The 27,788-nt window shown below is 44.9% G+C and overlaps 1 protein-coding gene across 2 annotated transcripts; it reads right to left on the reverse strand.

Annotated features, from left to right (window-relative positions):
- On the reverse strand, positions 1–27,463 carry RP2 (RP2 activator of ARL3 GTPase). 2 transcript variants are annotated; one of them, XM_083168755.1, is made up of 5 exons: positions 27,111–27,463; positions 13,178–13,843; positions 8,383–8,497; positions 7,516–7,601; positions 1–1,038 (listed from the first exon to the last, which is right to left on the reverse strand). In XM_083168755.1, the coding sequence occupies exons 1-5, from the start codon at positions 27,240–27,242 to the stop codon at positions 955–957; spliced, it is 1,083 nt and encodes a 360-aa protein (XP_083024881.1). In that variant the 5' UTR covers positions 27,243–27,463; the 3' UTR covers positions 1–954. The 2 variants fall into 2 exon arrangements, with proteins under 2 accessions (XP_083024881.1, XP_083024882.1); XM_083168756.1 differs by having other exon boundaries at positions 27,325–27,454.
- Positions 27,464–27,788: the final 325 nt, after the last annotated feature.

The raw sequence follows: 27,788 nt of genomic DNA on the forward strand, positions 1-27,788 counted from the left end.
TGTCTCAGCAGATTACATTTTATTGTTCCTTATATACATTTATCAGATTGTATAAAAGTATGAAATGTCCAATTTTAAACATTTTTAAAAATTAAATTAACATAGGTTTTCTGTAACCATTGTATGTATAGGAATTTAACACGCTTTTGTCATATGTATTCCAAACAAAATGTGTTTGGGAATATATTTCTGCCACAACCGTATTTTGTAATCCCATCACATAGCAATATAGTGATTGCAGTGACAAGAGTGGGTGGTCAGTGAGATCTGGTTTCATAACAAACATTGCATTCTTAACAAATGGCTACTGTGTCACATGGCACAAATGGATTTCCCTCTGTTCTATGTCCAGTTATAAAGTATATACTGTAGCCACATTGTCTCTGGCTCAGAGTAGGACCACGGCTGCAAATTTGTATCTGCCAATATACAATTATACGAATATTGTACTTAATGCAACAAAACAACTTACATGAGCTTGACTAAAATTACAGTTTCACAGTATAAAATATTGATTTCAGAGTGCATAAAAAAAAATATATTAACATGTGGAATGCATGTTGTGTAAAATCTAAAAATAAATATTAGAAAATTAAAATATTTAATTCACTAGTAAATCTTCCATAATTAACCAGCTAGATGGCATTATGCCACCTGGAATGTAATGTTTTATGTATTACTTGGGGTTTTACCAGTGCAACCTAACAAAGCCTGTAATAAATGTACAGTATTTTACAAAAGCAACAGCCTGCAGCAACAATTGTCTTCACATAAAACCTTTTATTACTGCACTTATTAGAACGTGTGCGAAGATCACAAAGAGTACTGCATGTGTGCCATCTCTTTACCCACAAATTACTGAAATCAAGGTGCACTTTTCCCTCTTCTAATGAACAGCAGATCACATAATCTGAAGGCATTTCTGGAACAGACAATTGTTGCAGGTAACAGACTCTACATTCCCATCTGTATATCGGCAAAGTTGTAGAAGTTCTCCACATCATGAGAAGACGTTGTTTTGTTTTCAGACACAAATACCTATTTTACAATAAAAAGGAGTTAGAAATAAGGGAACAAATCAGAATAAGTATAGACATTAGTACATATGAAAGTTAACTCACAAATTTAAAAAGAGATTATATATCTATCGAACACACAAATACACACACACACGTATACTAATAGTCAAATTAATTCATATTTAGGCTGTAAATGTGGCATTGAAAAGGTATACTTTTTTGTCTCTTCTTTCCCCCAATTTACATTCCAAATATGCTTATAGTAGACAAACCAGTAGAGATAAAAGACCGAAAAGAATAAACACCTCACAAGGCTCAGGGTGCATGAGGGAAAAAGAGTGTCAAAAGACACCCATAGGGGTGGGAATGCTGAGGCTGCTTGACTGGAGAACTGTACACCCAAAGTGGGCATCATTATAGGGGGCGGAGGGGCTTAGAAATAAGCCTACAGTTTTGATTAAATGCCATCTCCAGCTCCAACCTGTAATACCATGGTTCAGTGTTCATCAACCTTGCTGAAAGCGGAATCAGCATGACCTGCATATGGAGCTGGCAATTTTAAGCACCTTTAAATGCTGAATTTAGGCTATTCAGAGAAACATACACAGAAATCCATTTGATTTTTAGACAGATCTCTTTCATGGCGAATGAGGCTAGTGTAAATGCGTACACATAGCGATAATGGCTACTTTCACATGTCTACCGATTGTAGCAATGTGGCTGCATAGATTGAGCCAACTATGACTACAAGCAAAGATCTAGATTTGTGAGCATGCAATATGCCAGAATTGCAATTCTAACTCCAGCACACAAACAAATGTGTACCATTTTGATTTATTTAGAAAGTACGGATTATTACCTGTTAGTACGCTTTCCTCTACTCCACCATGGCAGCCACATATGGGTTTTCCTCCAATTAGGTAGATATCTGGAAAGGGAAACACAACAGCCAGAAAAAACTCCCCTAGACACGGCCCCCTATATAAGGTCCGCCCCTTTAGTGCTCTGTGTCTCAATTATATAGCTTCCGATCATTTTTTAAATCATATTAAGGGTGGGAAACTGCTGCCATGGTGGAGTAGAGGAAAGCGTACTAACAGGTAATAATCCGTACTTTCCTCTACCTCCCCATGGCAGCCACATATGGGTAATACCATAGCAATAACACCGTAGGGAGGGAAAAAAAAAGAACAAGAAATAATAATTAGCACTTCAAAGGATACGAGGTTGTCTTCACCCCTTTATTCTCCTTCTTTCTTTTTTTTTTTTTTTTTTTTATATTACGGCACTAAGGATTTTCCTGCCCAGTTTCGCATCACTGGAGGCTCCTACGTCCACTCTGTAATGTTTTGAAAACGTGTGTGCCGAAGCCCAGCATGCTGCTTTACAAAGCTCCTCTATTGAGGCCGCACCTTTTTCTGCCCATGATGCTGCCACGGCTCTTGTCGAATGGGCCTTAATTCCTTTAGGCACCTCCATCTTCCTTATCTTATAAGCTTCAGCTATGCACTCTTTCAGCCACCTTGCTAGTGTAGCCTTCGATGCACCTAATCCTTTATTTTTTCCTTCTGTTACTAAGAAGAGCCTCTTTGACTTCCTCCAATCTTCCACTCTTTGGAGATAAATTATCAATGCTCTCTTTACGTCCAGGGTATGTAGCCTTCTTTCTTTCTCATTCCCTGGGTTAGCACAGAAAGCTGGCAGCACTATTTCTTGGTTGATATGAAACTGGGACACTACTTTCGGGAGGAAATTGGGGTTAGTTCTCAACACCACCTTATCCTGAAAGAAGTTGAGGAATGGTTCCTCTGCCCAAAGTGCCTGCAGCTCTGATACTCTCCTGGCCGATGTAATTGCGACCAGAAAAACAACCTTCATCGTTAGCTTCTTGATAGGTATTTCCTGCAGTGGTTCAAAAGGCTCTTCCGTTAGTACGTTCAGTACTAGATTTAAGTCCCACGGAGCCATGGGGTTATGAAATTGCGGCCTTATCCTTCTTAGTGCCTGCACGAACCTCCTTACATACTTGTCTTCTGATATTTTTGTATCCAGCATGGCTCCTAGTGCTGAAATCTGAACCCTTAATGAGCTGGCTGACAGCTTTTTCTCTAGCCCTGTTTGTAGGAAGTCCAGAATTGTGGGTATCGACCTAGGGTTCCTATGCCCTACCTCACAAAACTGAATGTAAGTTTTCCAAATCTTATAGTATGTAGCTGATGTATTCATCTTCCGTGCCTTAAGTAGCGTATTTATTACTTTCTGAGAAAATCCCTTTTCTACCAGTGTTCTGGTCTCAGTAGCCATGCCATCAGACCCCAGTTGTCTGGCTGTGGCCTCGTGTAGTTCCCCTGTCTTAACAGGTCTTCCCTGTCTGGAAGCTTCCAAGGAACGTCCACCGCCATTCTCACTACTTTCTGAAACCACGCTCTCCTCGGCCATAAAGGTAATATTGTTATCACCGTTGCCTCCTCTTTTTGTATTTTGTTGAGCAACCTCGATATTACCGGAAACGGAGGGAAGATGTACGCCAGGCCTGTGTTCCACTGCGCCGTCAGAGCATCCACCTGACTTGCTCCTGCCTCCCAGTGCCTTGACATGAAGGTGGGTACCTTGGCATTGGCTCTTGTGGCCATGAGGTCTATAGCTGGACATCCCCATCTTTGCACTATGAGTTGAAAAACTTCCTGGGACAGCTCCCATTCTCCTGCTTTTATTGCCCTTCTGCTCAAAGCGTCCGCCGCCTGATTTTGTTCTCCTGCAATGAATACTGCCGTGATGCTCTTTACGTGTAGTTCTGCCCATTGCAGCAATTCCTCCACGGCCTTCATCATACTCCTGCTCCTCGTTCCTCCTTGTTTGCAGATATATTCTACCACCGACTTGTTGTCTGACCTGATTATTACTTCTTTTTTGTATAACCTGTCCCTGAAGCTCTGACATGCTAGATACACTGCATACATTTCTCTTAGGTTGGAGTGAAGCTGGCTGTAATGCTTGTTCCATTCTCCTTGCGTTGCTTGCCCTTGGCAGACCGCCCCCCAACCTGATTGGCTGGCATCGGTTGTAACTACGACCTGTTCGCCTGTTAGGAATGACCTGCCTTTTGATATTCTTCTTGGACTCAACCACCACCGCAGATCCTCTTTTGCCTTCTTTGATATCTGCACCTTTTGCAACAGATTCTTTCCGTCGCCGTCCCATTGTGCTAACAGGCAATTCTGAAAGGCCCGCATGTGGAACCTTGCCCAACTTATGGCTTCTAGTGCAGCCGACATAAGACCTAGTATCCTTACAGTCTCCGGTGCGTACCACCTTTTTCTTCAGAAGCCCCGCAATCTCGCTTCTCAGTTTGTAGCTTCTTTCTTCCGTCAGGCATACTGTCATTTTGACCGAATCTATTACAAACCCCAGATACTTCACTGTGTTGTCTGGTTCTAGTTGGCTTTTCTTTTGATTCACGATCCATCCGTGTTCTTGCAGGTAGCTCATCACTCTGTCTGTATACTCTCTTGACTGTTCTGCAGACCTCGCCATGACAAGTAAGTCGTCCAGGTATGCCCATACTGGAATGCCTTCCTTTCTTAAATTTGCTATCAATACTATTAGCACCTTCGTAAAGGTTCTTGGCGAAGTACAAAGGCCGAAGGGTAATGCTGTGAATTGATAAGTTACTCCTTTTAGGCGAAATCTTAGGTACTTCTGATGCAACCGATTTATCGGAATATGCAGATAAGCGTCCTTTAGGTCTATCGTTGTTAGAAACGCGTTCTCCTTTATATCTGGGAGTATTGTGCGTACTGACTCCATCTTGAACCTTTGAGTTTTTACAAAAGTATTTAGCCTTCTTAAGTCTAGTATTGTCCTGAAGCCCCCCGTGGCTTTCCTCACCACGAAGAACCTGGACTGCCATCCTTCGTTTTCTTGGTCTTGTGGTACCAACACTACCACTCCTTGATCTATCATATTTTTGAGGCTTTCTATCAGTGCCTTTCTCTCTTCTGGATTTTTCGGAACCGGCGACTCCTCCTTCCAGCATCCTGGTGTCTTTATGAATTCTATTTTGTAACCGGATGAGATAACTTCTCTCACCCAGTTGTCCTCTACTGTTTGGTCCCAGACAAGATGAAATTCTCTTAGTCTGCCCCCAACCTTTAGCTTGGCGTCATTGTGACATGTTTCTGAATCCGAATCTTCCTTCTTTGCCCCTTTGGCCACGAAAGGAGCCCCTATTACTAAACCAGGGTCTTCTGTATCCCCTTCCTGGTCTGTACGCTCTTGCTTCCTTGAAGTCCGTTGTCTGAAACTTTTGTTGTCTGACAAACGGCCTCCTTGTAGACTTTTCCTGCGGGAGCCATGTTGACTTCCCTCCTGATGTTTTTGATATTATGTCATCTAGATTTTTCCCAAACAAGTAGTCGCCCTGAAAGGGCAGGGACACTAATTTATTTTTGGGCGTCTGCCACCCATGGCTTCAGCCAGAGAGCCCTTCTGGCTACAATTGTTGCCGCGTTACTCCTCGCCGCTAGCCGCACATTGTCCAGGGAGGCATCACATATAAATTCAATAGCTACCTGCATATTTTGGATTTCTTTCAGCAGCTCTGACCTCTTAATCCCGTCTAGTAAGTCCGACTCCAGGTCTTGGCACCACGACCTCAGAACTCTGGATGTTACTGCCACCGCAGAGGAGGCTTTTATGGCTGCTCCTGAAGTCATATATTGCTTCCGTAGGCACATCTCTAGTTTTCTTTCCATTGAATCTCTAAACACGTTTACATCTTCCAATGGAAGGGTGGTTTTTCTAGAGATACGGGCAATAGCTGCATCGACCTTGGGTACTGTCTCCCATTTTTTAACTTGCTGATCCTCAAACGGGTACATCTTCGTAATCCTTAAAGGTACCGCCACCTTTTTATCCGGACTATTCCATTCCTCTTCCACAATGTCCTTCAGTGGTTTAGATAAGGGAAAGGTTTTACATTTCTTCTTTTTATCTCTGAATAGGAGATCTTGCAATTTCCCCTCTTCCTGAGGGTCCTCTATTTCTAAGGATTTGTTGATCAGTCCCAACAGATTATTCAATAAATCTGGGTTGAATTCCAGATCAGCTTTATCAGAGGGAAGCTCGCCTTCCTCTATTTCTTCCCCTGCAGCTATGCCTTCTGCCAGTTCAGAACCTTCTGAGTCCTCTGATGGGGGCTCTGTGGGCCTCTTTTTGGACATTTTTTCCAAATCACCCTTTGATACAAACGTATCAGCTAATGCTGATCTAAGCATAGACACCAGGTCACTCATTTGTTCTGGTGCCAGAAATTGCACCCCTTTGCATTTGTCACAGACTGAGCCAATTGTCTTGTCAGGCAGTACTTTATCACAGACTGAACATTTTCCCGTGTGCAGTTTCTTATGTTTTGTTTTTGCCTCCGCTTTGCTTGATTCTCTGAAAAGGTACGGAGACAACACTAAGTTCCATCTAATCCACTCTCCATATAAGGAGCATCCAAACTATGACACAAAAAAGCTTGTCCTAGAAAACACTATACATTCCCTGGCTTACCCTGCCTTAGGAGTTTGTTTCTTTTCCTCCTCCATAGTAACACTGCACCCTCTATGCAGAAAGAAAAAGACAATGTACTTATCATTCCATGTAATTGGAGGAGGTAAGCCAGCGCCCCAGCAGCGCTGCTGCTTCTAGGGGCCTTACCTGGTCAGCTGGCAGTCTGGACCGACACACTTCTGTCACAAGGTCCTGCGCAATCCCCCTCCTGATAGCAGTGAATACTCGGCGCTGTCTCCCTGTCAGCGTCCCTGTTATGTAGCGTGCCGTTTTCCCGCGCTGGCCACCGCGTCATCTCTCTGCGCCAGCCTCCGCTGACGTCAGACGCCGCCTTACGTGCACGCGCCATCGTGCCTCCGTCAGACGCTGCTACCATCCAGAGCGTCCGCACGCGCCGCTGCCTCGCGCGAGCTGCTCCAGCTGACTCCTGACACCATCACTGCCGGAGGGGGACCGTACCAAGGTACGCGCGTATCCCTGACTGCATGAAGCAGCGGGCGCCTAGCTCAGTCTCCCCACTACACTAGGTAGCGGGAGAAGCCCTACTCCTTGCCCAACCCCTAACTGCACTAGGCAGCAGAGAAGGCTCTTCACAGGGTAAGCCACCATCTACCCGGAAAGGGAAAAAAAGACACAGAGCACTAAAGGGGCGGACCTTATATAGGGGGCCGTGTCTAGGGGAGTTTTTTCTGGCTGTTGTGTTTCCCTTTCCAGATATCTACCTAATTGGAGGAAAACCCATATGTGGCTGCCATGGGGAGGTAGAGGAAATACTTTTATACCATTGTCTGGTTTCATCACACTAAAACCAAAATCATTTTTACCCAATGGTCAAGCTAGATTTTTTATTTTTCTGGTGATCGTGATTTTCAATGACTGTTTGCTCCCATCGCTCCATTGAATAAAAATGTCATACCTAATACTAAATATTAACACTCACCTCAGTACCACTGAAGATGCTGTTGATAACAGAATGGCAGCACTCTACTACTCCATCACCATTAAACTCCATTGCAACAACAGGACCTTTACAAAAAAATAAAGATATGTTAACATACTATGGAATAAGGCAGAGGTCCTCAAACTATTTTGCTCTGGGACCCCATAAGACAATACAATTAATGACAGGACCCCAGTAAGTTACTGCAGAAGGTCATCACATCACATGTGTAGTCAGCAGACAGCAAATACATGGCAGCATTGTGGAGGCACAAAATGATGGGAGGAGTCTAAAATAACAGACAATGTAACACATTTTTCAGTCTCCTCAAATCACTGACTGAGATTAGAAAAGTCATCAACATGGAGTCCCAACCCCATACTGAGAAGTTCGGGACCCACTTTGGGGTCAGGACCCACAGTTTGAGAACCGCTGGAATAAGTTAAACCCTCAGTTTCCAGAGCAGTTTTACATTTCAGTGCCAAAGTAATGTCACAGACTAAATAATGGTCAATTTTGTGATGATGTCACCACACACAAACCAAAAAAATTATAGATATGTCTAGTGTCCGTGAATCTCTGAAACACTGCCACCTGCTGGCAGAGTGTAAAAAGTACAGCTTTCTCACACATGCACAAACACAGAAGGTAGTAGACTAGCTTTTGAAGCTGGTGCTTTGAATGGGCTTACTAGTACATACATAAATACAAAGAACCACTCTATACATGTATACATTTGTTCCCAATTAATATAGTACAATATGAGCGATTCATCCAGGTCAGCCTTATTCTAGATTCATAGACATTGCATTCAATATTTTTTCTAGAAAAATAGTATATTACACATCTGTATATTATAGAGCATACCTTTCTCCAACAACGGTATAAAGTCTGTGGCTCTGTCCTTGAAAACCCTCTTTGCATCTTCTGGTTTCATCGCAACCTCTTTAGTCTGAATGAGTGATGAGCCCTTGGCAACTATCTGCATTGTGAACGATGAGGTATGCATTAGTAACAAAATAAAAAAAAGGATCAGCTTTCTACAAATGATGCATTTCACAAGGAACAACTAGTTTCAGTACTTGAAATACAGACAGTGATTGCAAATACGCGCTATAGTGAGTATTTAACCCCCCAATTGCAGACCCGGAACACAGTTTAACCAAATGATTGGGTCACATGGGACTTGCTCTGCTGCAGCCAGTGTGGATATAAAGCAGATATAACAGGTTTCCCTCTAGTGTCCCCTTGTCGGGCTCGTCAGCAGCAGCTGCTATCCTGTTATCTGCAGCATGACTGCCCGAGTGGACCTCGCTGCCACTGAGGCCGGATAGAAGCCTGGGACTCAGTCCTGCTTGGATGCCTGTGGCCTGTTGGGCAGTCAGTAACCCTGCCTGAAGGTCTGGACACAGGCGCTGACCGATGGTGCCCTTACAGGAGAGCATGGACGGGTGAAGGTGCCCCCCTTACAGGATAGTGCCCTTGCAGTAGGGCATGGACGGCTGATGGGCTGGTGAACTGCTCTTTCTCCCCCTGCCCCCATCTCACCTCTTTGCTTTCCCTCTTTTTTCGTTCCCCCCCCCACACACACACACACACACACACACTATCTCTCCTCTTTTTCTATTCCCCTTTCTCTCCCTGACCACCCCTCTCCATCACTCCATTCTTTTGCACTGCCTCTTTCCCCAACACCTTATTTGTCTCTCACTCCTTCTGCCCCCCCCCCTAAGTTAAATTGTAGTGACAGCAGTGGGTATAGCTCAAAAGCTTAAGCCTTTGAGTGCCAAAGTTGCTGTGAGAGCCTCACAATATCCGCTAAACTGACTGTTCTTTTAGTATAAATACTAACACAGCCAAGCCAATTCATTGAAGTTTAGTAAAAATATTGCACCCTTAAAAAAAGAACGCTGTCATTTTTTCCAGATCATTTGAGGATCTCTCACAGCAACTTTGGCACTCAAAGGGTAATATCTTGTGGGACCCAGAAACAGTGGAGTAGGACACCATACTTTATAAAGAGAGGGGGTCCTGTGGACGCACATTTTTTTTTGACTGCAATCACCGCCTAAAAATGTAAAAAGATACAATATGTGCCACTGGTTATCAGGGGTATATCAACGCCATTTGAATTCGAACCATCTGTAGATTACTTATTTCAGCCCATCTTCTGAATTTTTCTCTCAGCCAATCAGCAGCAAGCCTATCTTTTGAAATTTTATAAAAATTCTGCCACCGAGGTCCGCTCAGCGCTTCCCGGACGCTGCAAACTGCCTGCCCTGCCATGATGCTGCACCCATAGCCCCCTGGTGCTTCATGTAGCCCGGACCCCACGCTGCCCGCCCCCTTCACATAGGTGTGTGCCAGCGGTGCTTCAACACGGATCGGACCAACACATCGTTGGTGCTAAAAATCACCCACGATCTGCCGCTGATGGGTTCGATCCAACAGATTGAACCTGCTGCAGGTTCAATCTGTAGGGTCTGACCCGATGCGCATGGGACCGCGCATTGGGTCGGATGGGATGTAATACACATCAGATTTTGTGACGATTTCTTGACCCAATCCGTCGGAATCAGCCCAAATCTGATAAGTGTATGGGCACATGTATGAGGCTTGCTTATATATTTTATTTATCAGAGGCAAAGGAGAATACAAGTGCCTGACTCTCACTAACATCCGATAGGTTATCCAATCTATGACCGATATCGAACAGTGTTTACACAAAGTTTCACCTTTGTTTTACTTTTATTCGGGCTATCCAGTTTTAATGGCCGAAAAACAATCAATTTGCTCCACTTTTTTTCACTTGGGGTAAAAAAATAAAAAAAGTTTTCAGATGAAAACGGGGCTGTTTTTGGGGCTGTTGCTTCGCCTACAGGAGGCAGGTTAAACAAAATTTCAGATGAGCTGTGACCCGCGCTAGCTTTTTGGGACTAATAGAATAGCCCTGCAGGGATACAATTATCCCCCACCATTGATTGGAGCTAATTGAATATATGCCTAGGTCTCCTCATTCTATGCTGCTATTGGATGCTAGGACTGTAGTAATGATGACCCATTCAATTTATTAAGGCAATTAAAATAGTTATTTAATGAACAGTGCCTTGTCTGGGTGGCAGAGACTTCTCTCCAGTCTGGTGCTGGTTTCACCCCACTATAGCTACATGACTCATGAAAACAGCCAGAGAACAACTGCAGCAAGGGGTAGGAAGTGGGATGGAAGGGTACAGGTCACTGGGAAAGGCAATAGTGAAGGGGGTTAAACAACTGGGGATCTATTACCACAGTGGGATAGGTTGTATTGCTGAAAGATCTATTGCTACTAGGAAGGGAGATAACATTACAATGGAGGCCTATGGACACAGGGAAAAAAGATTGGGGGGGGGGGGGGGGTTTGTGCTAGCCCCCCCCTAGGCCCTTGAATCACGGCATCTAAAAAAAAATGTATTATTTTAAATATGGGAAAAAAAAATTACATATTAAATGAATTAAACTGTGCCTACCGGTCATCCTAGAGGGTACACACGGTGAAATATGCACTATTTTTTTTATTCGATCTTGCTTATAGTAGCAAAATCGAATAGAAATCAAATAGAAAATCGAATGGGCATCAAATAGTTTTCCTACAGTCGATGCAGATTCGATCCCAATGCGTGCTCCTGTGGAATGGGATCATTCGTCAGACTGCATTTAGGTCTACAGTCATTAGGTCGACCCCACTAGGTCGACTGGCAGGAAGGTCGACCTGACTTAAGGTCGACATGGGCCAAGGTCGACATGACTTAAGGTCGAATTTGCATAAAGGTCGACATGAGGAAGGTCGACTGGTCATAAGGTCGACATGGGTTTTTCACTGTTTTTTTATCCGAATGTCGACACAGTCGACATGGACACAGTTGGCAATGAGAATCGGACCCTCGCATCGCTCGCTTCGCTCGCAATGCTTCGGGCACGGTGCCTCGCTGCGCTCGGCACACTATTTTATTCTCCCACCACGCCCTAGTGGATGGTAGGGCATGAAATACCGCCTGTCGGCACATGTCGGCTCAAAAAACAGTGAAAAACCCATGTCGACCTTATGACCAGTCGACCTTCCTCATGTCGACCTTTATGCAAATTCGACCTTAAGTCATGTCGACCTTGGCCCATGTCGACCTTAAGTCAGGTCGACCTTCCTGCCAGTCGACCTAGTGGGGTCGACCTAATAACTGTAGACCTAAATGCAGTCTGACGAATGACCGCATCCCGCTCCTGTGTAGTGTAAATCGAATAGATAGTCTTGGCAGGCAAGGCTATATAGTACAGATCTGTACTACATAGTCAAACTCGAATGAACACTGCAACCAACTCAGATCCAGACACAGACCCAGATCAAATAGGGGTCAAATAGAAAGTGAAATCTCACTGTGTGTACGCACCTTTATTTGACCATAACTTTGATTACTATTTAAATAAAATAAAAAATGAATGTCTGTTATACTTTAATTTGCTAGCCCTGGCCCTTCATAGCCTGCAGTAACATTGCACAAGTTCCAGAGGTATATGTAAGGCTTAGATTTTCTATCTAAAGCCTAGCCTTTCTTAGAGGGAAGTGTTTTTCTTACGTATTGTTCTCCTTTATATGGGAGTTATGGTTAACCACCATTACATTTTCACTTCCAGTCACATTTAAGAAGCCTAAAAGGAAAGGTTTTAGATTCAAATTAAACTACATAAGAATTCTGTTGTGCAAAAAGCTCAAAATTCAGTGTTCTCCTCACGCTTTAAATTAAGGGCAGTCCGCTCGGCATGCGTAACCTTAGCGCGAGTCTGTCCCCCCAGCGTATCAACTACAGCTGCGCTAATGTGCGCATCCCCTGTAGTTCGCCTGGCACCCTCTCCAACGATAACATGTTTCCAGCAGAGAGGGATGCTTGATGCGGTGCCGGATGCCACATTGGCATTTGTTACAGGATCTCTAGTGCGCCATTCGGCGTCCGGGGACACGCACGCGGTAATGCTGATGGGAGGACAGAGATCCCACCCACAGTGCTTAAAAAGAAGAGTAGCGCTGTCTGGGAACAGATGTCTGAGGATAGAAAAGAGTTTTTGTCCAGTGTCCACGCTCTGTTCTTTATATTACAACAGGAACTATTAACCTTTGTGGCACTAGGTGCACAGACTTTTTTTTTTTTTTTTTAATATCTTAGAGCTGTTGTAAGGGGCATTCAGTATTTCTGGGCCTCTAAGAAGAAGTGCTAACTCCCCCCTCCGGCATTGCCTCCTCCAGCTGACAGTGCGTCAGTAAACACTTATGCGCTGTCTGCTTCTCCCCGGCCAGCTGGACTGCGCATGCGCGGGATCTCGCTACTCACGCGAGATCCCCAGAGCAGCTCAGAGCAAGCAGCAGGGACAGCTGAAGGCGGCAGAACGGTCAGCGATGCTGACCTTCATAAATTAGGCAGGAGGCAGGCGCGCACTACGAAATATCGTAGCTGCGCTATGCCTCCTGCCTTACACCGCCGCACTTAAGACACCCACTCAGCGGGTGTCATAGATCAGGGGAAGCGGTATCCCCTGCCATAAGGCACGGGGATAGCGCATATTCCCCAATATTGCTACGACCACCACAAGAAGTTTAGGTTCAGCTCTTGCAAATACAGTATTTTTCTCTTATTACCTCATCAATCATCTTTCTTGCATTTGCAATAGTATAATCTCCAGCAAAGAAAACCACCAGGCAGGACTCGTCACTCTTCTTTGGTCGCTGTCCCCAAGTAACTGGCACTATGCTCCGATTGGCATCGGTAGATACTCGCACTACTTTCAGCTCCTCAGAATCTGGAAGTGGGACATAATCTTGGATGGAACCATCACTAGAAAGAAGACTCCAGTTTGTCTCTCCTGAGACAGGTGTGAAATCATGGATGTTGCTCCATGTGTTATTGAAGATACTCAACCCAGCCTCCTTCAGCTGTCCAGCCAGCTCAGGGTAATAGAACTGGAAACAGCCAAACTTCATACCAGTGGAGGATTCGATAATTGGCTGGGTAGAACAGCATAAGAATATATCCATTTTCCTACAATCCCTAGTGCGAAACTGCTGGCAGGCCACAACGCATTTACAATCCTTACAGTCACGAAAGAACACACTGCCTTTTACTGGCCCTAAGAATATGCGGCAGTTCGTACAGTCATCAATAGTGATGGTGGCAGAGTGATCAAAAATATAGATGTTGCAGTTCTCACATTCCTGTATAACGAATTGTTGTCCAGCAACTTTATCAGGCAAGCGTCCTATAGTTTGATCTTTCAATCCATTAAACATGTAGTCTTTTGGGTCTACCTGTGTAGATGCAAAAAAAAAATAAAAAAGAGAAAAGATACATTTAATTATCATAATACTATTATTTTTTTATGATACATTTACCTAAATAAATGTAGTTTTGTTTACAAACTAGATACACACATTAAAATGTAATGCCATACGTTTCTCTGTAAAACCTTGCCCTTTCTGTTTAACTCCACAGTGTTGCTCAACGCTGGTTACATTCAATTGTTGCTCTGATCAGGTGCCCATTATTGGTTTAATGGTTCCAGGCCATGGGTTCTTCTTTATGGGTGTGCTTGTAATAAACAGAAATATGTGATGTGATGTGTCCCATATAGGTGTCTAAATGACACTTCTATAATAACCAGCACTTTTAGCCATTTTACACTATTGAACCCAGACCAAGTGCAAATAAATAAATAAATAAATAAAATAAATAAATAGGAAAACCACACAAACAACGCAATTCAAATGTGAGCCAATATCTATCATCACTTTAGGTGTGCATGTAGGGGATGCATATCTTCCTTCAATTGCAAATGCATAACATCTGCAATCATGTACATGTTCATCTCAAATATATAAACAGATTTTATATACAGTTGATTAGTCCTAAAATGTCAGTAGATTACAAAAAAAAATTAGGTTATGCAAGTTAAGTTAAAAAAATAAAAAAAATAAAGTACTTCCGCTTAACAGAGGACTGCTTTGAGGAAGTTGACATTTAAAAAAAAATATATATATATATATTTTTTTTTTTAGAGAATTAAATCCCAACATAAGTAGTGTAGAGTAGTGTATTTTTACATAGGGCCTCGCCTAACATGTTCATTACTTCATTAACCCTTTGAGTGGCAACATCTGTAAACATAGTGGAAAGATATCCACAAAAAATGGCAGTCACTCACATTTGTTATAATAAAAAAAATGTGAAAAATTCCATTTCCTATATAAACATTACAGGTCAAGAAGAATAAAATTGTTTGCTTAGCAATTTTCACACCTATTGACAAATTCACTTGGCACTCAGAGTGTTAAATCCAGCCCATAATCAACCATTAAAATTATTTATTTCAAATTTACAATGACAGTATGGGATAAAGAATTACCAGTACATGAAGCACATGGCAATTGTCACGTGCGATAACACATGCAACACCGCAGCATGGGAAGGCAACAGTTTCTGCACATACCAAAATAAAAGGCTGTATACTAATAGAACTATGAGGATTATGCAATTGTGTTTTTTATTAAACAGTCTTTTTACTATAAATTTGAAGCAACTGGGTTTATATGGCTCTTAAAAATAAAGTTAATGGTAACATTTATCTTTGGATATGTCAAACAGGAAGGCAGCACCTTAATAAAATGTATGAGCAGTTGGAAAGTTGAGGTTTGGAATGAGAAAGCACCCATTGAGTAGTCTTGGCTGCTATCCTTATATACACGCAGGCTGAGGCTATTGGGGCTCTGTAACAGCAGCTCTATGTTTTATGAGGAATTTCAACCTCCCTGAATTTCATAAAGACAACATTCACCATCTCAGAGTGGAAGCTTCCAGAATAATTTTCCAAATATCTGTCTAGTACATACAAGGGATGGGAGAACCTACATTTGTAGAATGAGGATTTCTATTAATTTTTTTTAGTTTACAGACATTAAACAGGATGAGAATGGGAGGGGAGGGGAGGGGGGGGGGCAGACAGATTAGAGACCATTCTTACATTTTACAGCTTTTGAAATATAACAAAAAAAAACGGTACTTGTTTCCTAGCACGGCCACACCGATGTTGATCGGGTCGGTCGCATCGCATGCGACCGACACGATGGTCCCGATTTTTACATTGATTGAAATGTTAATAGGGTCCCTGGGACCCTATTTTACATTGGATTCAATGTAAAAGTCTCCCCAGACCCCAATTTTAACCCCCTCAACGGCACCCCACGATTGACGCCAACCCAAAGCGTGGCGAGGGGTGGCGGTACGCGTCCTCCGACCTTTTCATACCCCTACTATCCACGTCGGCGTGGAGTTGAGAATAGAAAGTGTGGCAAGCGCAGCGAGCCCGAAGCGTGGCGAGCGCAGCGAGCCCCCCCGAGGGGACACGTATAACTTCACAGGTATACACGTCCGCTCGCCACGCTTCGGGCTCGGTGGCTCGCCACACTTTATATTCTCAACTCCACGCCGACGTGGATAGTAGGGGGTATGAAAAGGCCTAAATTTTCAGTGTTTACTGTCCCTGTTTACAGATTGCGTCTTTTCTAGTATATGTCTAGCTTGCTTAATGTGAGTGGGCCAGACATGCCTGCAAGGGTGTGTTGAGGACCCAGGTCAGCCATTAGAAAACGGTCAAATTTTCCTGACTGCAATTGCAGTTTAAGGGGCCATTCATGTGCGCTGCCGCATGCGTAAAGCAACGAAAATCGCCTAATAAGGGGATTTTTGTAAGAGCTTACCGTTCGAATCCCTTTCTCTGAGTCCATCCTGGTGACACAGATCTACCGTGGGATGTAGAAGGGTCCACAGGAGCAAGGTACCGATGCTGACTTCTTTTTAGAGCAGGCTCCTCCCTTCTGCATCCCAGAGTTCCTCAGTTCAACTTCCAGCACACTAGGATACAATTACTCAGTACGCCTGAACATTTTATTATGCACAACCAACATAACCCAATAACATGACAATACATGAACGTTATAACTTACTGAGCGTAAGGGTGGGATTGCTGTGTCACCAGGAGGGACTCAGAGAAAGGGATGCGAACGTTAAGTTCTTACAAAAATCCCCTTTTTTCTTTGTCCATCCTGGTGACACAGCTAACCATGGGACGTTCAAGAGCCCGTCCTTTGGGAGGGTATGCTCAGGCTTACAGTTCTCATCACTGCTTGCCCAAATGAATAATCCGGTGCGAACTCGTGGAACCTAAAGAATTTGGGGTACTTGTTTCCAAGCACGGCGCGCCCGATTTTGTTCGAAGTGCATCTTATCGCATCGCATGCAATATAGCTGCATGCAATACGATTTTTAATTGTACAAGCAATTGGGTGCTTACAATTTTAAATGCACCCCCATTATCAAAGCCACCCCCACTATCAACACCAACCCGAAGCGTGGCGAGCCTGTGAGGGGTGGCGGTACGCGACCTCTGACCTTTTCATACCCCCACTATCCACGTCGGCGTGGAGTTGATTTTATATAGTGTGGTGAGCCCGAAGCGTGACGAGCGAAGCGAGCCCTGTGAGGGGACACGGATTACTTTACATGTATTCCGCGTGCGCTCGCCACGCTTCGGGCTCGGTGGCTCGCCACACTATCTAAAGTCAACTCCACGCCGAAAAATGGAAAGTGGGGGTATGAAAAGGTCGGAGGACACGTACCACTGCGCTCGCCACGCTTCGGGTTGGTGTTGATAGTGGGGGTGGCGTTGACAATGGGGGTGCATAGGAAACAAGTACCGAATTTGGTAAAGGTAGTAGTACATAGCAAACAACAAAAAAACAAATTACAAGGTAACGTACAGGGTGTGTAGAAAGATACAGTATAAATAGGGGTATAGCTGGTAGAACTAAAATCAGCATCAGTTCAGAAGTAGGTGTCAAAATAGTCAAGGAGACCGAAGATGAAGTAGAGGAAGGGAAGAACAGGACAGGAGCACAGGTGAGGTAATGAGGTAGGGTGAGTACGTGAGGAAGGAGGGCCCTGCTCATAAGAGTTAACATACTAAATATAGGTGGGTGGACGAACGAAATACAATAGGATAAGTAGGAACGGAGGGGAACGGAGGCAGGATAGGAGGATCAAAAGAGGTTAGGAGGAGGGATAGGCTAGTCGAAAAAAGTGGGTTTTGAGGGAGCGCTTGAAGGAGGTAAGGGAATCAGATAGCCTGATGGGTGGCGGGAGGTTGTTCCAGTGCAGGGGGGCAGCGCGAGAGAAATCTTGGACACGGGAGTGGGAGGAGGTGATTAGGTGAGAGGTCAGTCGGCGGTCAGCGATGGAGCGAAGAGGACGGGAGGGAGTGTGGATAGAGATCAGTGAAGAGAGGTAGGGAGCTGTGGAGGAGGAGAGAGCCTTGTAGGTGGTGGTGAGGAGTTTAAAGAGAACTCGGAAAGGAATGGGGAGCCAGTGAAGAGATAAACAGAGGGGGGAGGCGGAGGTAGAGCGGCGGGAGAGGAAGATGAGCCTAGCAGCAGCGTTAAGAATGGATTGGAGAGGTGCGAGGCGGGTGAGAGGTAGCCCAGAGAGAAGGATGTTGCAGTAGTCAAGGCGGGAGATGACAAGAGAGTGAATGAGAATTTTGGTCGCGTCAGTGAAGAGGAATGGTCTGATGCGTGAGATGTTGCGTAGGTGAAAGCGGCAAGACTGTGAGAGAGCACGAATGTGGGGGGTGAAAGAGAGGGAGGAGTCAATGATGACACCGAGGCAGCGCGTTTGGTCGGTGGACGTGATCTCGGTTTCACCAATGCTGATGGAGATAGTGGGAGAAGAGGGGATGTTCGGGGGATGGAAGATTAGAAGTTCAGTTTTAGCCATGTTTAGTTTCAGGAAGCGTTGGGTCATCCAGGCTGAGATGGCCGTGAGGCATTCGGAGACCTTGGACAGAAGTAATGGGGATAAGTCGGGGGAGGAGAGATAGATTAGGGTATCATCAGCATAAAGGTGGTAATGAAAACCATAGGAGCTGATGAGGGTGCCCAGAGAGGTGGTGTAGAGGGAGAAGAGGAGAGGGCCAAGGACTGACCCTTGGGGAACACCGACTGGCTGGGGGGTAGTAGGAGAGGAGGAGCTCGGAGTGGAGACGGAGAAGGAGCGATCGGAGAGGTATGAGGTGAACCAGGAGAAGACCGTGCCAGTGATGCCAAAGGAGCGGAGGGTGTTGAGCAGGAGAGGGTGGTCAACAGTGTCAAAGGCAGCCGACAGATCAAGCTGGATGAGGATAGAGAAGAGGCCTTTGGATTTAGCCGATAGTAGATCGTTAGTGACTTTGGTCAGGGCAGTTTCAGTGGAATGTAAAGGGCGGAACCCGGATTGGAGGGGGTCTAGAATGGAGTTAGCAGTAAGGTGGCTTAGGAGACGATTATAGGTCAGACGTTCTAGGAGTTTGGAGGCAAAAGGGAAGAGGGAGATGGGCCTGTAGTTGGATGGAGAGTTGGGGTCCAGATTTGTTTTTTTGAGAATTGGGGAGACAAGAGCGTGTTTGAAGGAGGAAGGGAAGATCCCAGAGGATAGGGAAAGATTAAAGAGGTGAGCCAGGTGAGAGCAGACTGATGGACTGAGACGACGGATAATATTGGAGGGGATAGGATCAAGCGGGCAGGTGGAGGGAGAAGCGGATTGAAGGATAGAGTGGACTTCAGCAGCAGTGGTGGGGTAAAATGAGGACAGGGGTTGGAAGGAGGGGAGTGGAGATGTAGGAGGGGAGGAGGGAGAGGGTGAGGTCATGGCAGCAGTGATGGCAGTCCTGAGAGAGGAGATTTTGGTTGAAAAGTAGGTAGCAAAATCAGCGGCTACGATGGAGGACGGAAGAGCTGGAGGAGGGGGGGGGAGAGCAAGGAGTTGAAGGTGGCGAAGAGCCTGCGGGGATTGGATGATTGGGAAAGGATGAGGGACTTAAAGTAGGATTCCTTGGCCAGAGCAAGGGCAGAGCTGAAGGAAGAAAGAATGAATTTGAAATGGAGATAATCCGCAAGGGAGCGTGATTTCTTCCAGAAGCGCTCAGCAGTGCGAGAGCACTTTTTAAGGAATCGGGTGATAGGTGAGTGCCACGGTTGGGGGTTGGAGCATCGAAGGGGGATAGAGGAGGGAGGGCAGGCAGAGTCCAATGCCGAAGATAGGGTGTCATTATAGAGGGAGGCAGCGAGGTTCGGGCAGGACATGAGGGCGATTGGGGCGAGAAGAGGACACAGCGTGTTTGAGAAGGCAGCAAGATCAAGTGTGTTGACGTTATGCCGTGAGACAATGCGCTTGGGAGGGGGGGTGGGAGAGGGGGAAGCAGTGAGGGAGAAGGAGATGAGGTGATGGTCAGAAAGAGGAAAAGCTGAGATAGTGTAGTCAGTAAGGGAACAAGAGCGAGAGAAGACGAGATCGAGGGAGTGTCCTTGGATGTGGGTGGGAGAGGTAGTCCACTGAGATAGGCCAAGAGAGGAGCAGAGAGAGAGGAGTTTGGAGGTGCCAGGATCAGCGGGGTTATCCAAGGGGATGTTAAAGTCACCAAGAATGACAGATGGCAGGTCAGAGGAGAGGAAGTGTGGAAGCCAGGCGGCGAAGTTGGCAGAGGACAGAGGACCAGGAGGCAGCCCTGCACAACTGCTCCGCTGTAGCCCCATAGCACACCGCCCAAGAGGAAGCAACTCACCTGGTGGTATGGGCATTAATCCGTGAAGGAATAGGTCTACCTACCTTAGAGTAGGCAAAGGCAATGACTGACCTTAACCATCTGGCAATGGTCTGCTTAGAAGCAGGCCACCCTCTCTTATGTATGTCATATAAAACCAAAAGCAAATCAGATTTGCAGATGTCCTTTACCCTTTTAAGGTATATTCGCAAGGCGCGAACCATGTCCAGTTCCTTTAACTTGTCCCTTCAGGAAGGGAAAACACCGGGAGCACAATTTCCTGGTTTAAATGAAACCAAGACACTACCACCTTAGGTAATAACTTAGGCACTGTTCGAAGCACATCCCTCTCTTCATGAAAAATATATAAAAAAAAAATAGAGCCTTGCCTGGAAACTCGCCTATCTGAAGCTATAGCCAACAAAAAGGTATTTTCCGAGATAGAAACTTAACATCAGCCAACCTTATTGGTTCAAAAGGAGGTTTTTGTAACACTGCTAAAACAAAAAAGACAGGTCCCAAGATGCCACCGGCTGCCTATATGGGGGTTTGAGCCTCATGACTCCCTGTAAAAAGGTCTGACCTACAGGTAACATGGCTACCCTTTTCTGAAAGAAAATGGATAATGCCGACAACTGTACCTTTAAAGACTGTAGACTAAGCTCTGCAGAAAACCCATCCTGGAGAAATTCTAACAGTCTAGATAACAAACCTAGAGGTGTGTACCCTCTGATGCTCACACCACCTGATATAGACACAATGGTAATTTGTAGCTGAAACAGGCTTGCGAGCCCGGAGCATGGTCTGGATAACCGCTTCCGAAAACCTTCCTTAGTAGGGAGGTTTCAAAAACCAGGCCATCAAATTTAGACAAGCTAGGTCCAGGTGTAGAAACAGTTCTTGTTTGAGCAAGTCCGGCCGACACCAAGAGTCCGTCGACAACCTCAGTATGTCGGAATACCACGATCTCCTGGGCCAATCCGGTGCAATCAGTAGGACTTGTACCTCCTGCGTCCTCACTCTCTTCAGGACCCGCGGAATCATACAGCCGACAGAGCAGGAATGTTCACCTCTGCCCACTGGAATATCCGCGAAACTTCCTGCGAATCCCGTCCTGATGATTCATATAAGCCACAGCTGAGGCATTGTCCGAATGCATGCGGACAGGTGATCCCTTCAGGAGATCCCCTGCCTGCAGAAAGGTGTTCCAAACCATCTGGAGCTCCAAGATGTTGATCGGCAGTATGGATTCCTCCTTGGACCACAGACCCTGCAACCTCAAGAGCAGAACTACCACCCCCCCAGCCACCAATCCCACGAGCGGAGGGAACATCCCAGTTGCAGCGACTCCAGATCTGTCCACCAGATTAAGAGACTCCATACGAAAGTGGTCCACCCAAAGATACAAATTTAGAGATTTAAAATTTAGAATGAGTCTAAAGGACCCGTCTGGTTTGGGGACCAAAAAGAGAATTGAATAAAAACCTCTCTTTCTTTCTTCCTGAGGTACCGGTAAGATTTTAGTCAGAGAGCTCTCCTTACTGACACAGATGTGGCTGACCCTTGATGCCATCTTTGCACCTTCTTCCCCAGCCTCACATGCATACACTGCCGCAGACCTAAGCTTTTCAGCCAGTGTGAAAGCCTCAGAATCAGGCTGTAGTTGATTTCCTAAGGCTACAGCCCATTTAATCATAGCCTTGGATACCCAAGCAGAAACAATAATAGGGCGTAGGGTAAAACCCACCCCTTCAAAAACCGCCTTCATACATCCTTCATTCTTTTTGTCTACTGGGTCTTTAAATGCCGCACCTCCTTGAACGGGTAAGGCCGTGGCTTTAGACAACCTAGCCACAGGTGCATCCACTAAAGGGATTTTCTCCCATGTTTGCAAACCTTTTAGGCATAAGAAGCTTCTGGTCAGGGGTTTTCCATGCTTCTTCTAGTAAAGAAATCATGCCCTCAACTGAGGGAAACGTCACAGTCTCTGCGTACTTTCTTAAAAACACAATGCGTAGGCAGTTTCTTCCTCTGAAAGGTTTAAAGTTTACTTATCTGCCAGGATCAAATCCTCAATTCCCGGGACAGAGGATTCAACTTCCTCCTTCTGTTACCAAAAACATCCTCCGCGCACACACACCCTCCTCATCAGAATCTAAATTCAACAGGGGAGGTGTGGATAAGGGGTGTCTAGGAGAAGTAACCTCAGGGTTTTTAACCAGTTGTTCCATGAAAGCATTCATTTTATGAACACTGTGTGCAGTGTCCTGCATGACCTGAAACAGAGCTGGGTCCCCCTGAGATGGGGTAATGGAGCCCAGAGACGGTTGAAAGGGGGACAGGGGGCCAGGAGATTTCACCAGATCATCTCTCTGCCTATTTAGAGCCTTAACCAATGCATTCATAGACCTCTCCAACGCAGCCGCTCATGCAGGTTCATCTTGCTCAGGCCTCTGGGCTTGAGCCCCACTGGGCACAGACTCACATGAGGGGCACAAATCCCCCTGATCCATCTGTTCAATTGTTAATTTAACACCACAAAATTTGCAGTTCACTAACATGGCAGGCGCTCCCTCTACCAGAGCAGCAGCACTACTCCTCACTGTCTTGATATAACACACCGTGCACAATGTCAGGCAATTGCACAGAATACTGTAGCAGTGTTACTCATCTGTTTGCTTGCTGCCAATGATCCTCAGCGATCAGCGGGGAAAGCGCGGCGCAGGAGAAACTTCTCACTGCACTGTCATGAAATCCCTTGCTTCAGCTCCACAGCATGGAGAGAAAAGGGCGCCAGCACAGAGAGCAGGAAGAGACCAAGTCTCTGCTTCAGCGGGGAAGGAAGCCTATTGGCGCCTTTTCCCCCTTTAGCTGCTCCCACAAGTGATTCTCCTCACCTCCAGTGCCTCTTCTTTACTTGGAAGTGTCCAGCAGCGCTGGACTCCTGTGATAGGCTTCACTTCCTTTTCAGGATTTCCGCCTACTTAAGATGGTGGCCCCCATCGCGGGGGTCCGTCCCCCACAAAGAGGGAGCCGGTTCAGGAAACCTCCAGGTCCCAGGAAAACATGTCTGTAAAGGAGGTTATGCGCTGTGCAGAAGACGCAGCTGTGTCTCTCTGCACACAGAGAGCTGACAGGATGCGATTCTGTCAGACTCTGCTGCGCCCTTAGTGTGTGTGAACTTCTTGTAGAAGTAACACACTGGGAAAACCTGCACTAACTAGTGAATTAAAAAAGTAAAAAGCCTAGCTACTCTACTCCAAAAGTCAGCACAGCACCCACTCCTTTGGGCACCTAAAACGAACTGAGGAACTCTGGGATGCAGTGGGGAGGAGCCTGCTCTCAAAAGAAGTCAGCATAGGTGCCTTGCTCCTGCGGACCCTCCTACATCCCATGGTAGAGCTGTGTCACCAGGATGGATGAAAGAGAAAGCAATTTATGGTAAACCGTGTAGAAAACGGAATAAGGTCCCTATGCACTAACTAGGCCAATCAGCTAATTGTCAGGTGTTCTGTCAAAGAGTCTCAAGAATGTTTCTGTAGCACCAGTGGCCGACTAGATTGTTTCAAAACCTGGTGTGTAGATACGGTATAATTTTATAGAGCATACACATTTCTGATCATCTGTCCGAAATTTAAGCTAACATGACTATTACCCATAAAACAAGATTCTCGGTTTAACATACAAACATAAATTATGTACTGACATATCCACTAGAGAAGTTCTTTCTTTAGTATTTATACAGCATAACAATAGCATTGTGAAGTAGTCACACTAGACTGATATTTATGAAAATGGAATTACAATTGTCCCTTTACTGATCAATACACTACAGGTGGGGTCTTCCTTATCCATGTATTCCAAAAGCCAAAATATTCCAAAAACCTTGGTTTTTCTGAATATTTTGTTTTTTCCCCCAGACCTTTTTTTCATACTTACCTAATCCCCGATGTCCACGGCGGACTCTGGGATCCTCTTCAGCGGCATCTCCGGTCCCAGCGGTGGATTGCGCGGGTGACACTGCACCCCTGGGACAGGAGATGCCACTGAAGAGGATCCCGAAGGCCGCTGTGGATGCCAGGGGACCATCGCGGCACCAGCAGGGGAGTAGGTAAGTATGATTTAAAAAAAAATCCAAAATCTGAAAAAATCCCTTATCCAAAATGCTTGTGGTCCCGAGCATTTTGTATAAGGGATACTCAACCTGTATTGCCTATAATAAAATGATTTACACACATAAAAAAAAAAAAAAAAAGAGGTTGCCTGAAACCCCACTCCAAAGTCTGATACACAAAATAAGTGTATGTACTGCACAAGCAGGGCCTTCCTTCTCTCATTCTAGCACAATTCCTGGCACCAGTGAGCCAGAACACACCACAGTGACTATGTTACGCTCTGTCAGCGCACGAGTTGGGTATGGCACTGTGGACACCTTGTGGTGTCATGTAAAAAATGTTTTTAATAAAATAAAGATAGAGGGGTCTATTCATGAAGCCGTAAAATGAGTATGGAAGAGAGCCAGTGGAGAAGTTGCCCATGGTAACCAATCAGCTGCGTTGTAACCCAACTGTGGCTGGTTCCTCTAATGTGTATTACTAGCCGTTAATTCCATATTTAGATTAAGGTTGGGTCTTGTCCGAGAAGTGAGTCATCTGGGAATTTGTCAAGTACACTAACGTGACTAAGTCTTGTGCACAAAAATTTTTTGGGGGGGAATAGTTCTGCTTTTCTCACAAGCAAAATTACTACTTAATGAGGATTTAACGACTGTATTCAAACCTCATTACCTGCAAAAATGTGTATTATATGTATACATAGGCACATAAATGCAATCGGATCACATAATTTTGTTTAATTATGGTGTATCTCACTAGTTTTAAATGCTAATTTTTAGAACAAAACAAAAGCCAGCATAACATTAGGTGATATATTATTTAAATGCATTACATATACTTCATGCTAAAAGCTTATATGGAATACAAGGTTATCTCTATTTCATTTGTGGGTTTTTTTCTCTGCAGGGAGATTATAATGGTAAAGTAAAGAAGAAATGTCTCAATGAAAAACAACTGGTAAATTTATACCCATTGATTATCAAAACAGAATAAATATAGCCAACAAAAGCGACAAGATTCCTAACTTACAGGATAATTTATAAACTAAAGCTTTTTTTATTTTTAGATGTGAAATTTGATTAAAAATGAAAAAATAAAAATAGGGAGGCTGTGTTTCAGTATCACTTTTCCACTAATCCATGCATAGCAAACATAATGGAACATATAAAGCCTGACCTGCATAATATACACCCAGAACATGCTAGCCATTACTAGGTGCTCACAGCACAAAGTGTTGTTTTTTTACAGTAACTCAGTTAATATATTGTGGAGCGTTCGTAAATGCAGGTGTATAAAGTGCTGCTTGTATATACTGGACATTGGATTGTTTAACAATGTTTTTCGTAATGATGTGCCAAGTCTTAAAATGCGCTAAGAAAAACATGTTTGAAAAACCGAAGAACAAAGGGCCTTATTCTAGTTCACTCTTTCAGACAAAATCCCTCGTAAGGAGCCCATACACGGTCCGTTGTGGACCGGCTCCGTTCTGTACTATGCGATGCGCGCTCCCGCACATGCGATGCGATGTTTGCTGTTTAAGTCTCGAACGGATCCGTTAAACAGACCGTGTATGGGGACCTTTAGATGGACAAAACCATGTGCACTGCAGGTGGAGCAGATGTAACTTGTGCAGAGAGAGTTAGATTTGGGTGGGGTTTTACTTCAAAGTGAGATCTATATTGCAGTGTAGAAATAAAGCAGCCAGTATTTAACACAGAAACAAAATAACTCACCCAAATCTAATTCTCTCTGCACATTTTACATCTGCCCCCCTGCAGGGCACATGGTTTTGTCCATCTAAGAAGGATTTTGTCAGAAAGAGTGAACTAGAATAAGGCCCATAGTGCCTAGCATTCATTACAAGTGCATCTTTATCGCACTAGGCCACATACAGTATGAAGCACTTCCACTCACTGTTTACTTTCACAATTCCCTCCCCCTTCAGAGGCATGGAAATCATGGCCTCTCTCACTCCTGGGTGCAGTAGAAGAGTGCTAGGAATTTTTTTCCCAAATATAGACAGAGATCACAGCAGGTAGTGTAGCAGTATACAGATAGCTAGAATATTGCAGTGGTGGCACTCACAGGACTTTCTGACAATCTGGAGACAGACTCACAGGATGTAGCCATATTTTTTTTTTTTTTTTTACACACACCACTTGTAAAATTGTTAAAATAATTTAGCAATATATATATATAACACCTGTTATATTGGCAGTTTAATACATCATATGCTGTGATGCACACCAGGACTATATTGCTCTGTGATAACCTGAACAGTAAAGTGTGATGAGCTGCACACTACCCTGTGTCACTGCCACACCTTTGTCCCAGACTCTGTAGGTGACAGCCCTGTCATAATGAACAATTGCTGGTTATATGCACAGTATTAGGTATGGGCAATAACCATCACTATAGAATGATGTGGAAAGTTTAAAAAAAAAAAATATACATTTCTACAGTATACTTCTTTTTATTTCAGTCATGATACGCATGCAACCCTCTACTACGTAGGCATTTTTGCTAGGGGGATTACGCAAACATTAGTGTGAACTGTGTGTGAAGGAAAGAGAAAAAGGAGCGCTCGGAAGCAGATTGCCACAGAATACATCACGCAATAAAGCCTAGCCGTACAGCTGCAATACCGGTAATAGCAGCCAGGCCAGCAATACATGCATGCCCACATGTAGGGGACTCTTCCTGGCGATTCCGGGCACACCTAGCTGTGTGTAGCGGAGGCACATATGTACAGCCAGCACATACAGGAGGAGCCTAGCCCCATGTTACAGAAGGTACATGCTACAGGGATACAGCGCTGCTGCTACTGCTGCTCACCTTCTCCCGCTTATCCCAGCTGTACTGCTGCCTGCTCTCCTCCCCATCCTGCTCCTGCTGCTGCAGCTCTGTGGATGCAGCGCTCTTGGAGCTCCCCTTCCTCTTCGCTTTCTTGGAGAAGAAGCAGCCCATGTCTGGCAGGGCAGTCCGGCGTATGAGAGAATGACAGAAATCGGGGCCGTACTATGGACTACCTCAGGCGACAGCAGCGTACCTCGTCCCAATAGCAAGAGATGACGGGCAGACGACACACCCGGGGGCGCGCACACGATAGGCCGTACCTCCCACGCCGCTGCCCAGCAACAGCGCAGATTAGACAGTGTCAGCACTACAGGGGCCGTAACACCCTATTGGGTAGCGTCACTTCCTCTTCTTGCTAACTGCAACACATGCAACTTTATTAGCAAGTATAATAACACACAAACCACCATAGTAGTACAGTGAGGTGCAGTATTATTATTAGGCCTTGTCTTGCTGATTCACTTATTATTCGGTTTGACTATTAGACAGTTTAGCTTCATCATGGTTTTCCGCTTTTTCATATGGATGGGCTTTAGAAGCCTCTCACCTGAGCAACCATTGGCTTTCACCTTCAAATCTTTTGATGCAGTGACAAAAAATATAAAAAAATATATAGGCGCCCATTCAAAAGGGCGAGGTATCGCATGCAATACCCAC

Source organism: Crinia signifera, chromosome 2, assembly GCF_055691185.1.
Source record: "Crinia signifera chromosome 2, ASM5569118v1, whole genome shotgun sequence".
Classification (NCBI taxonomy): Eukaryota; Metazoa; Chordata; class Amphibia; order Anura; family Myobatrachidae; genus Crinia; species Crinia signifera.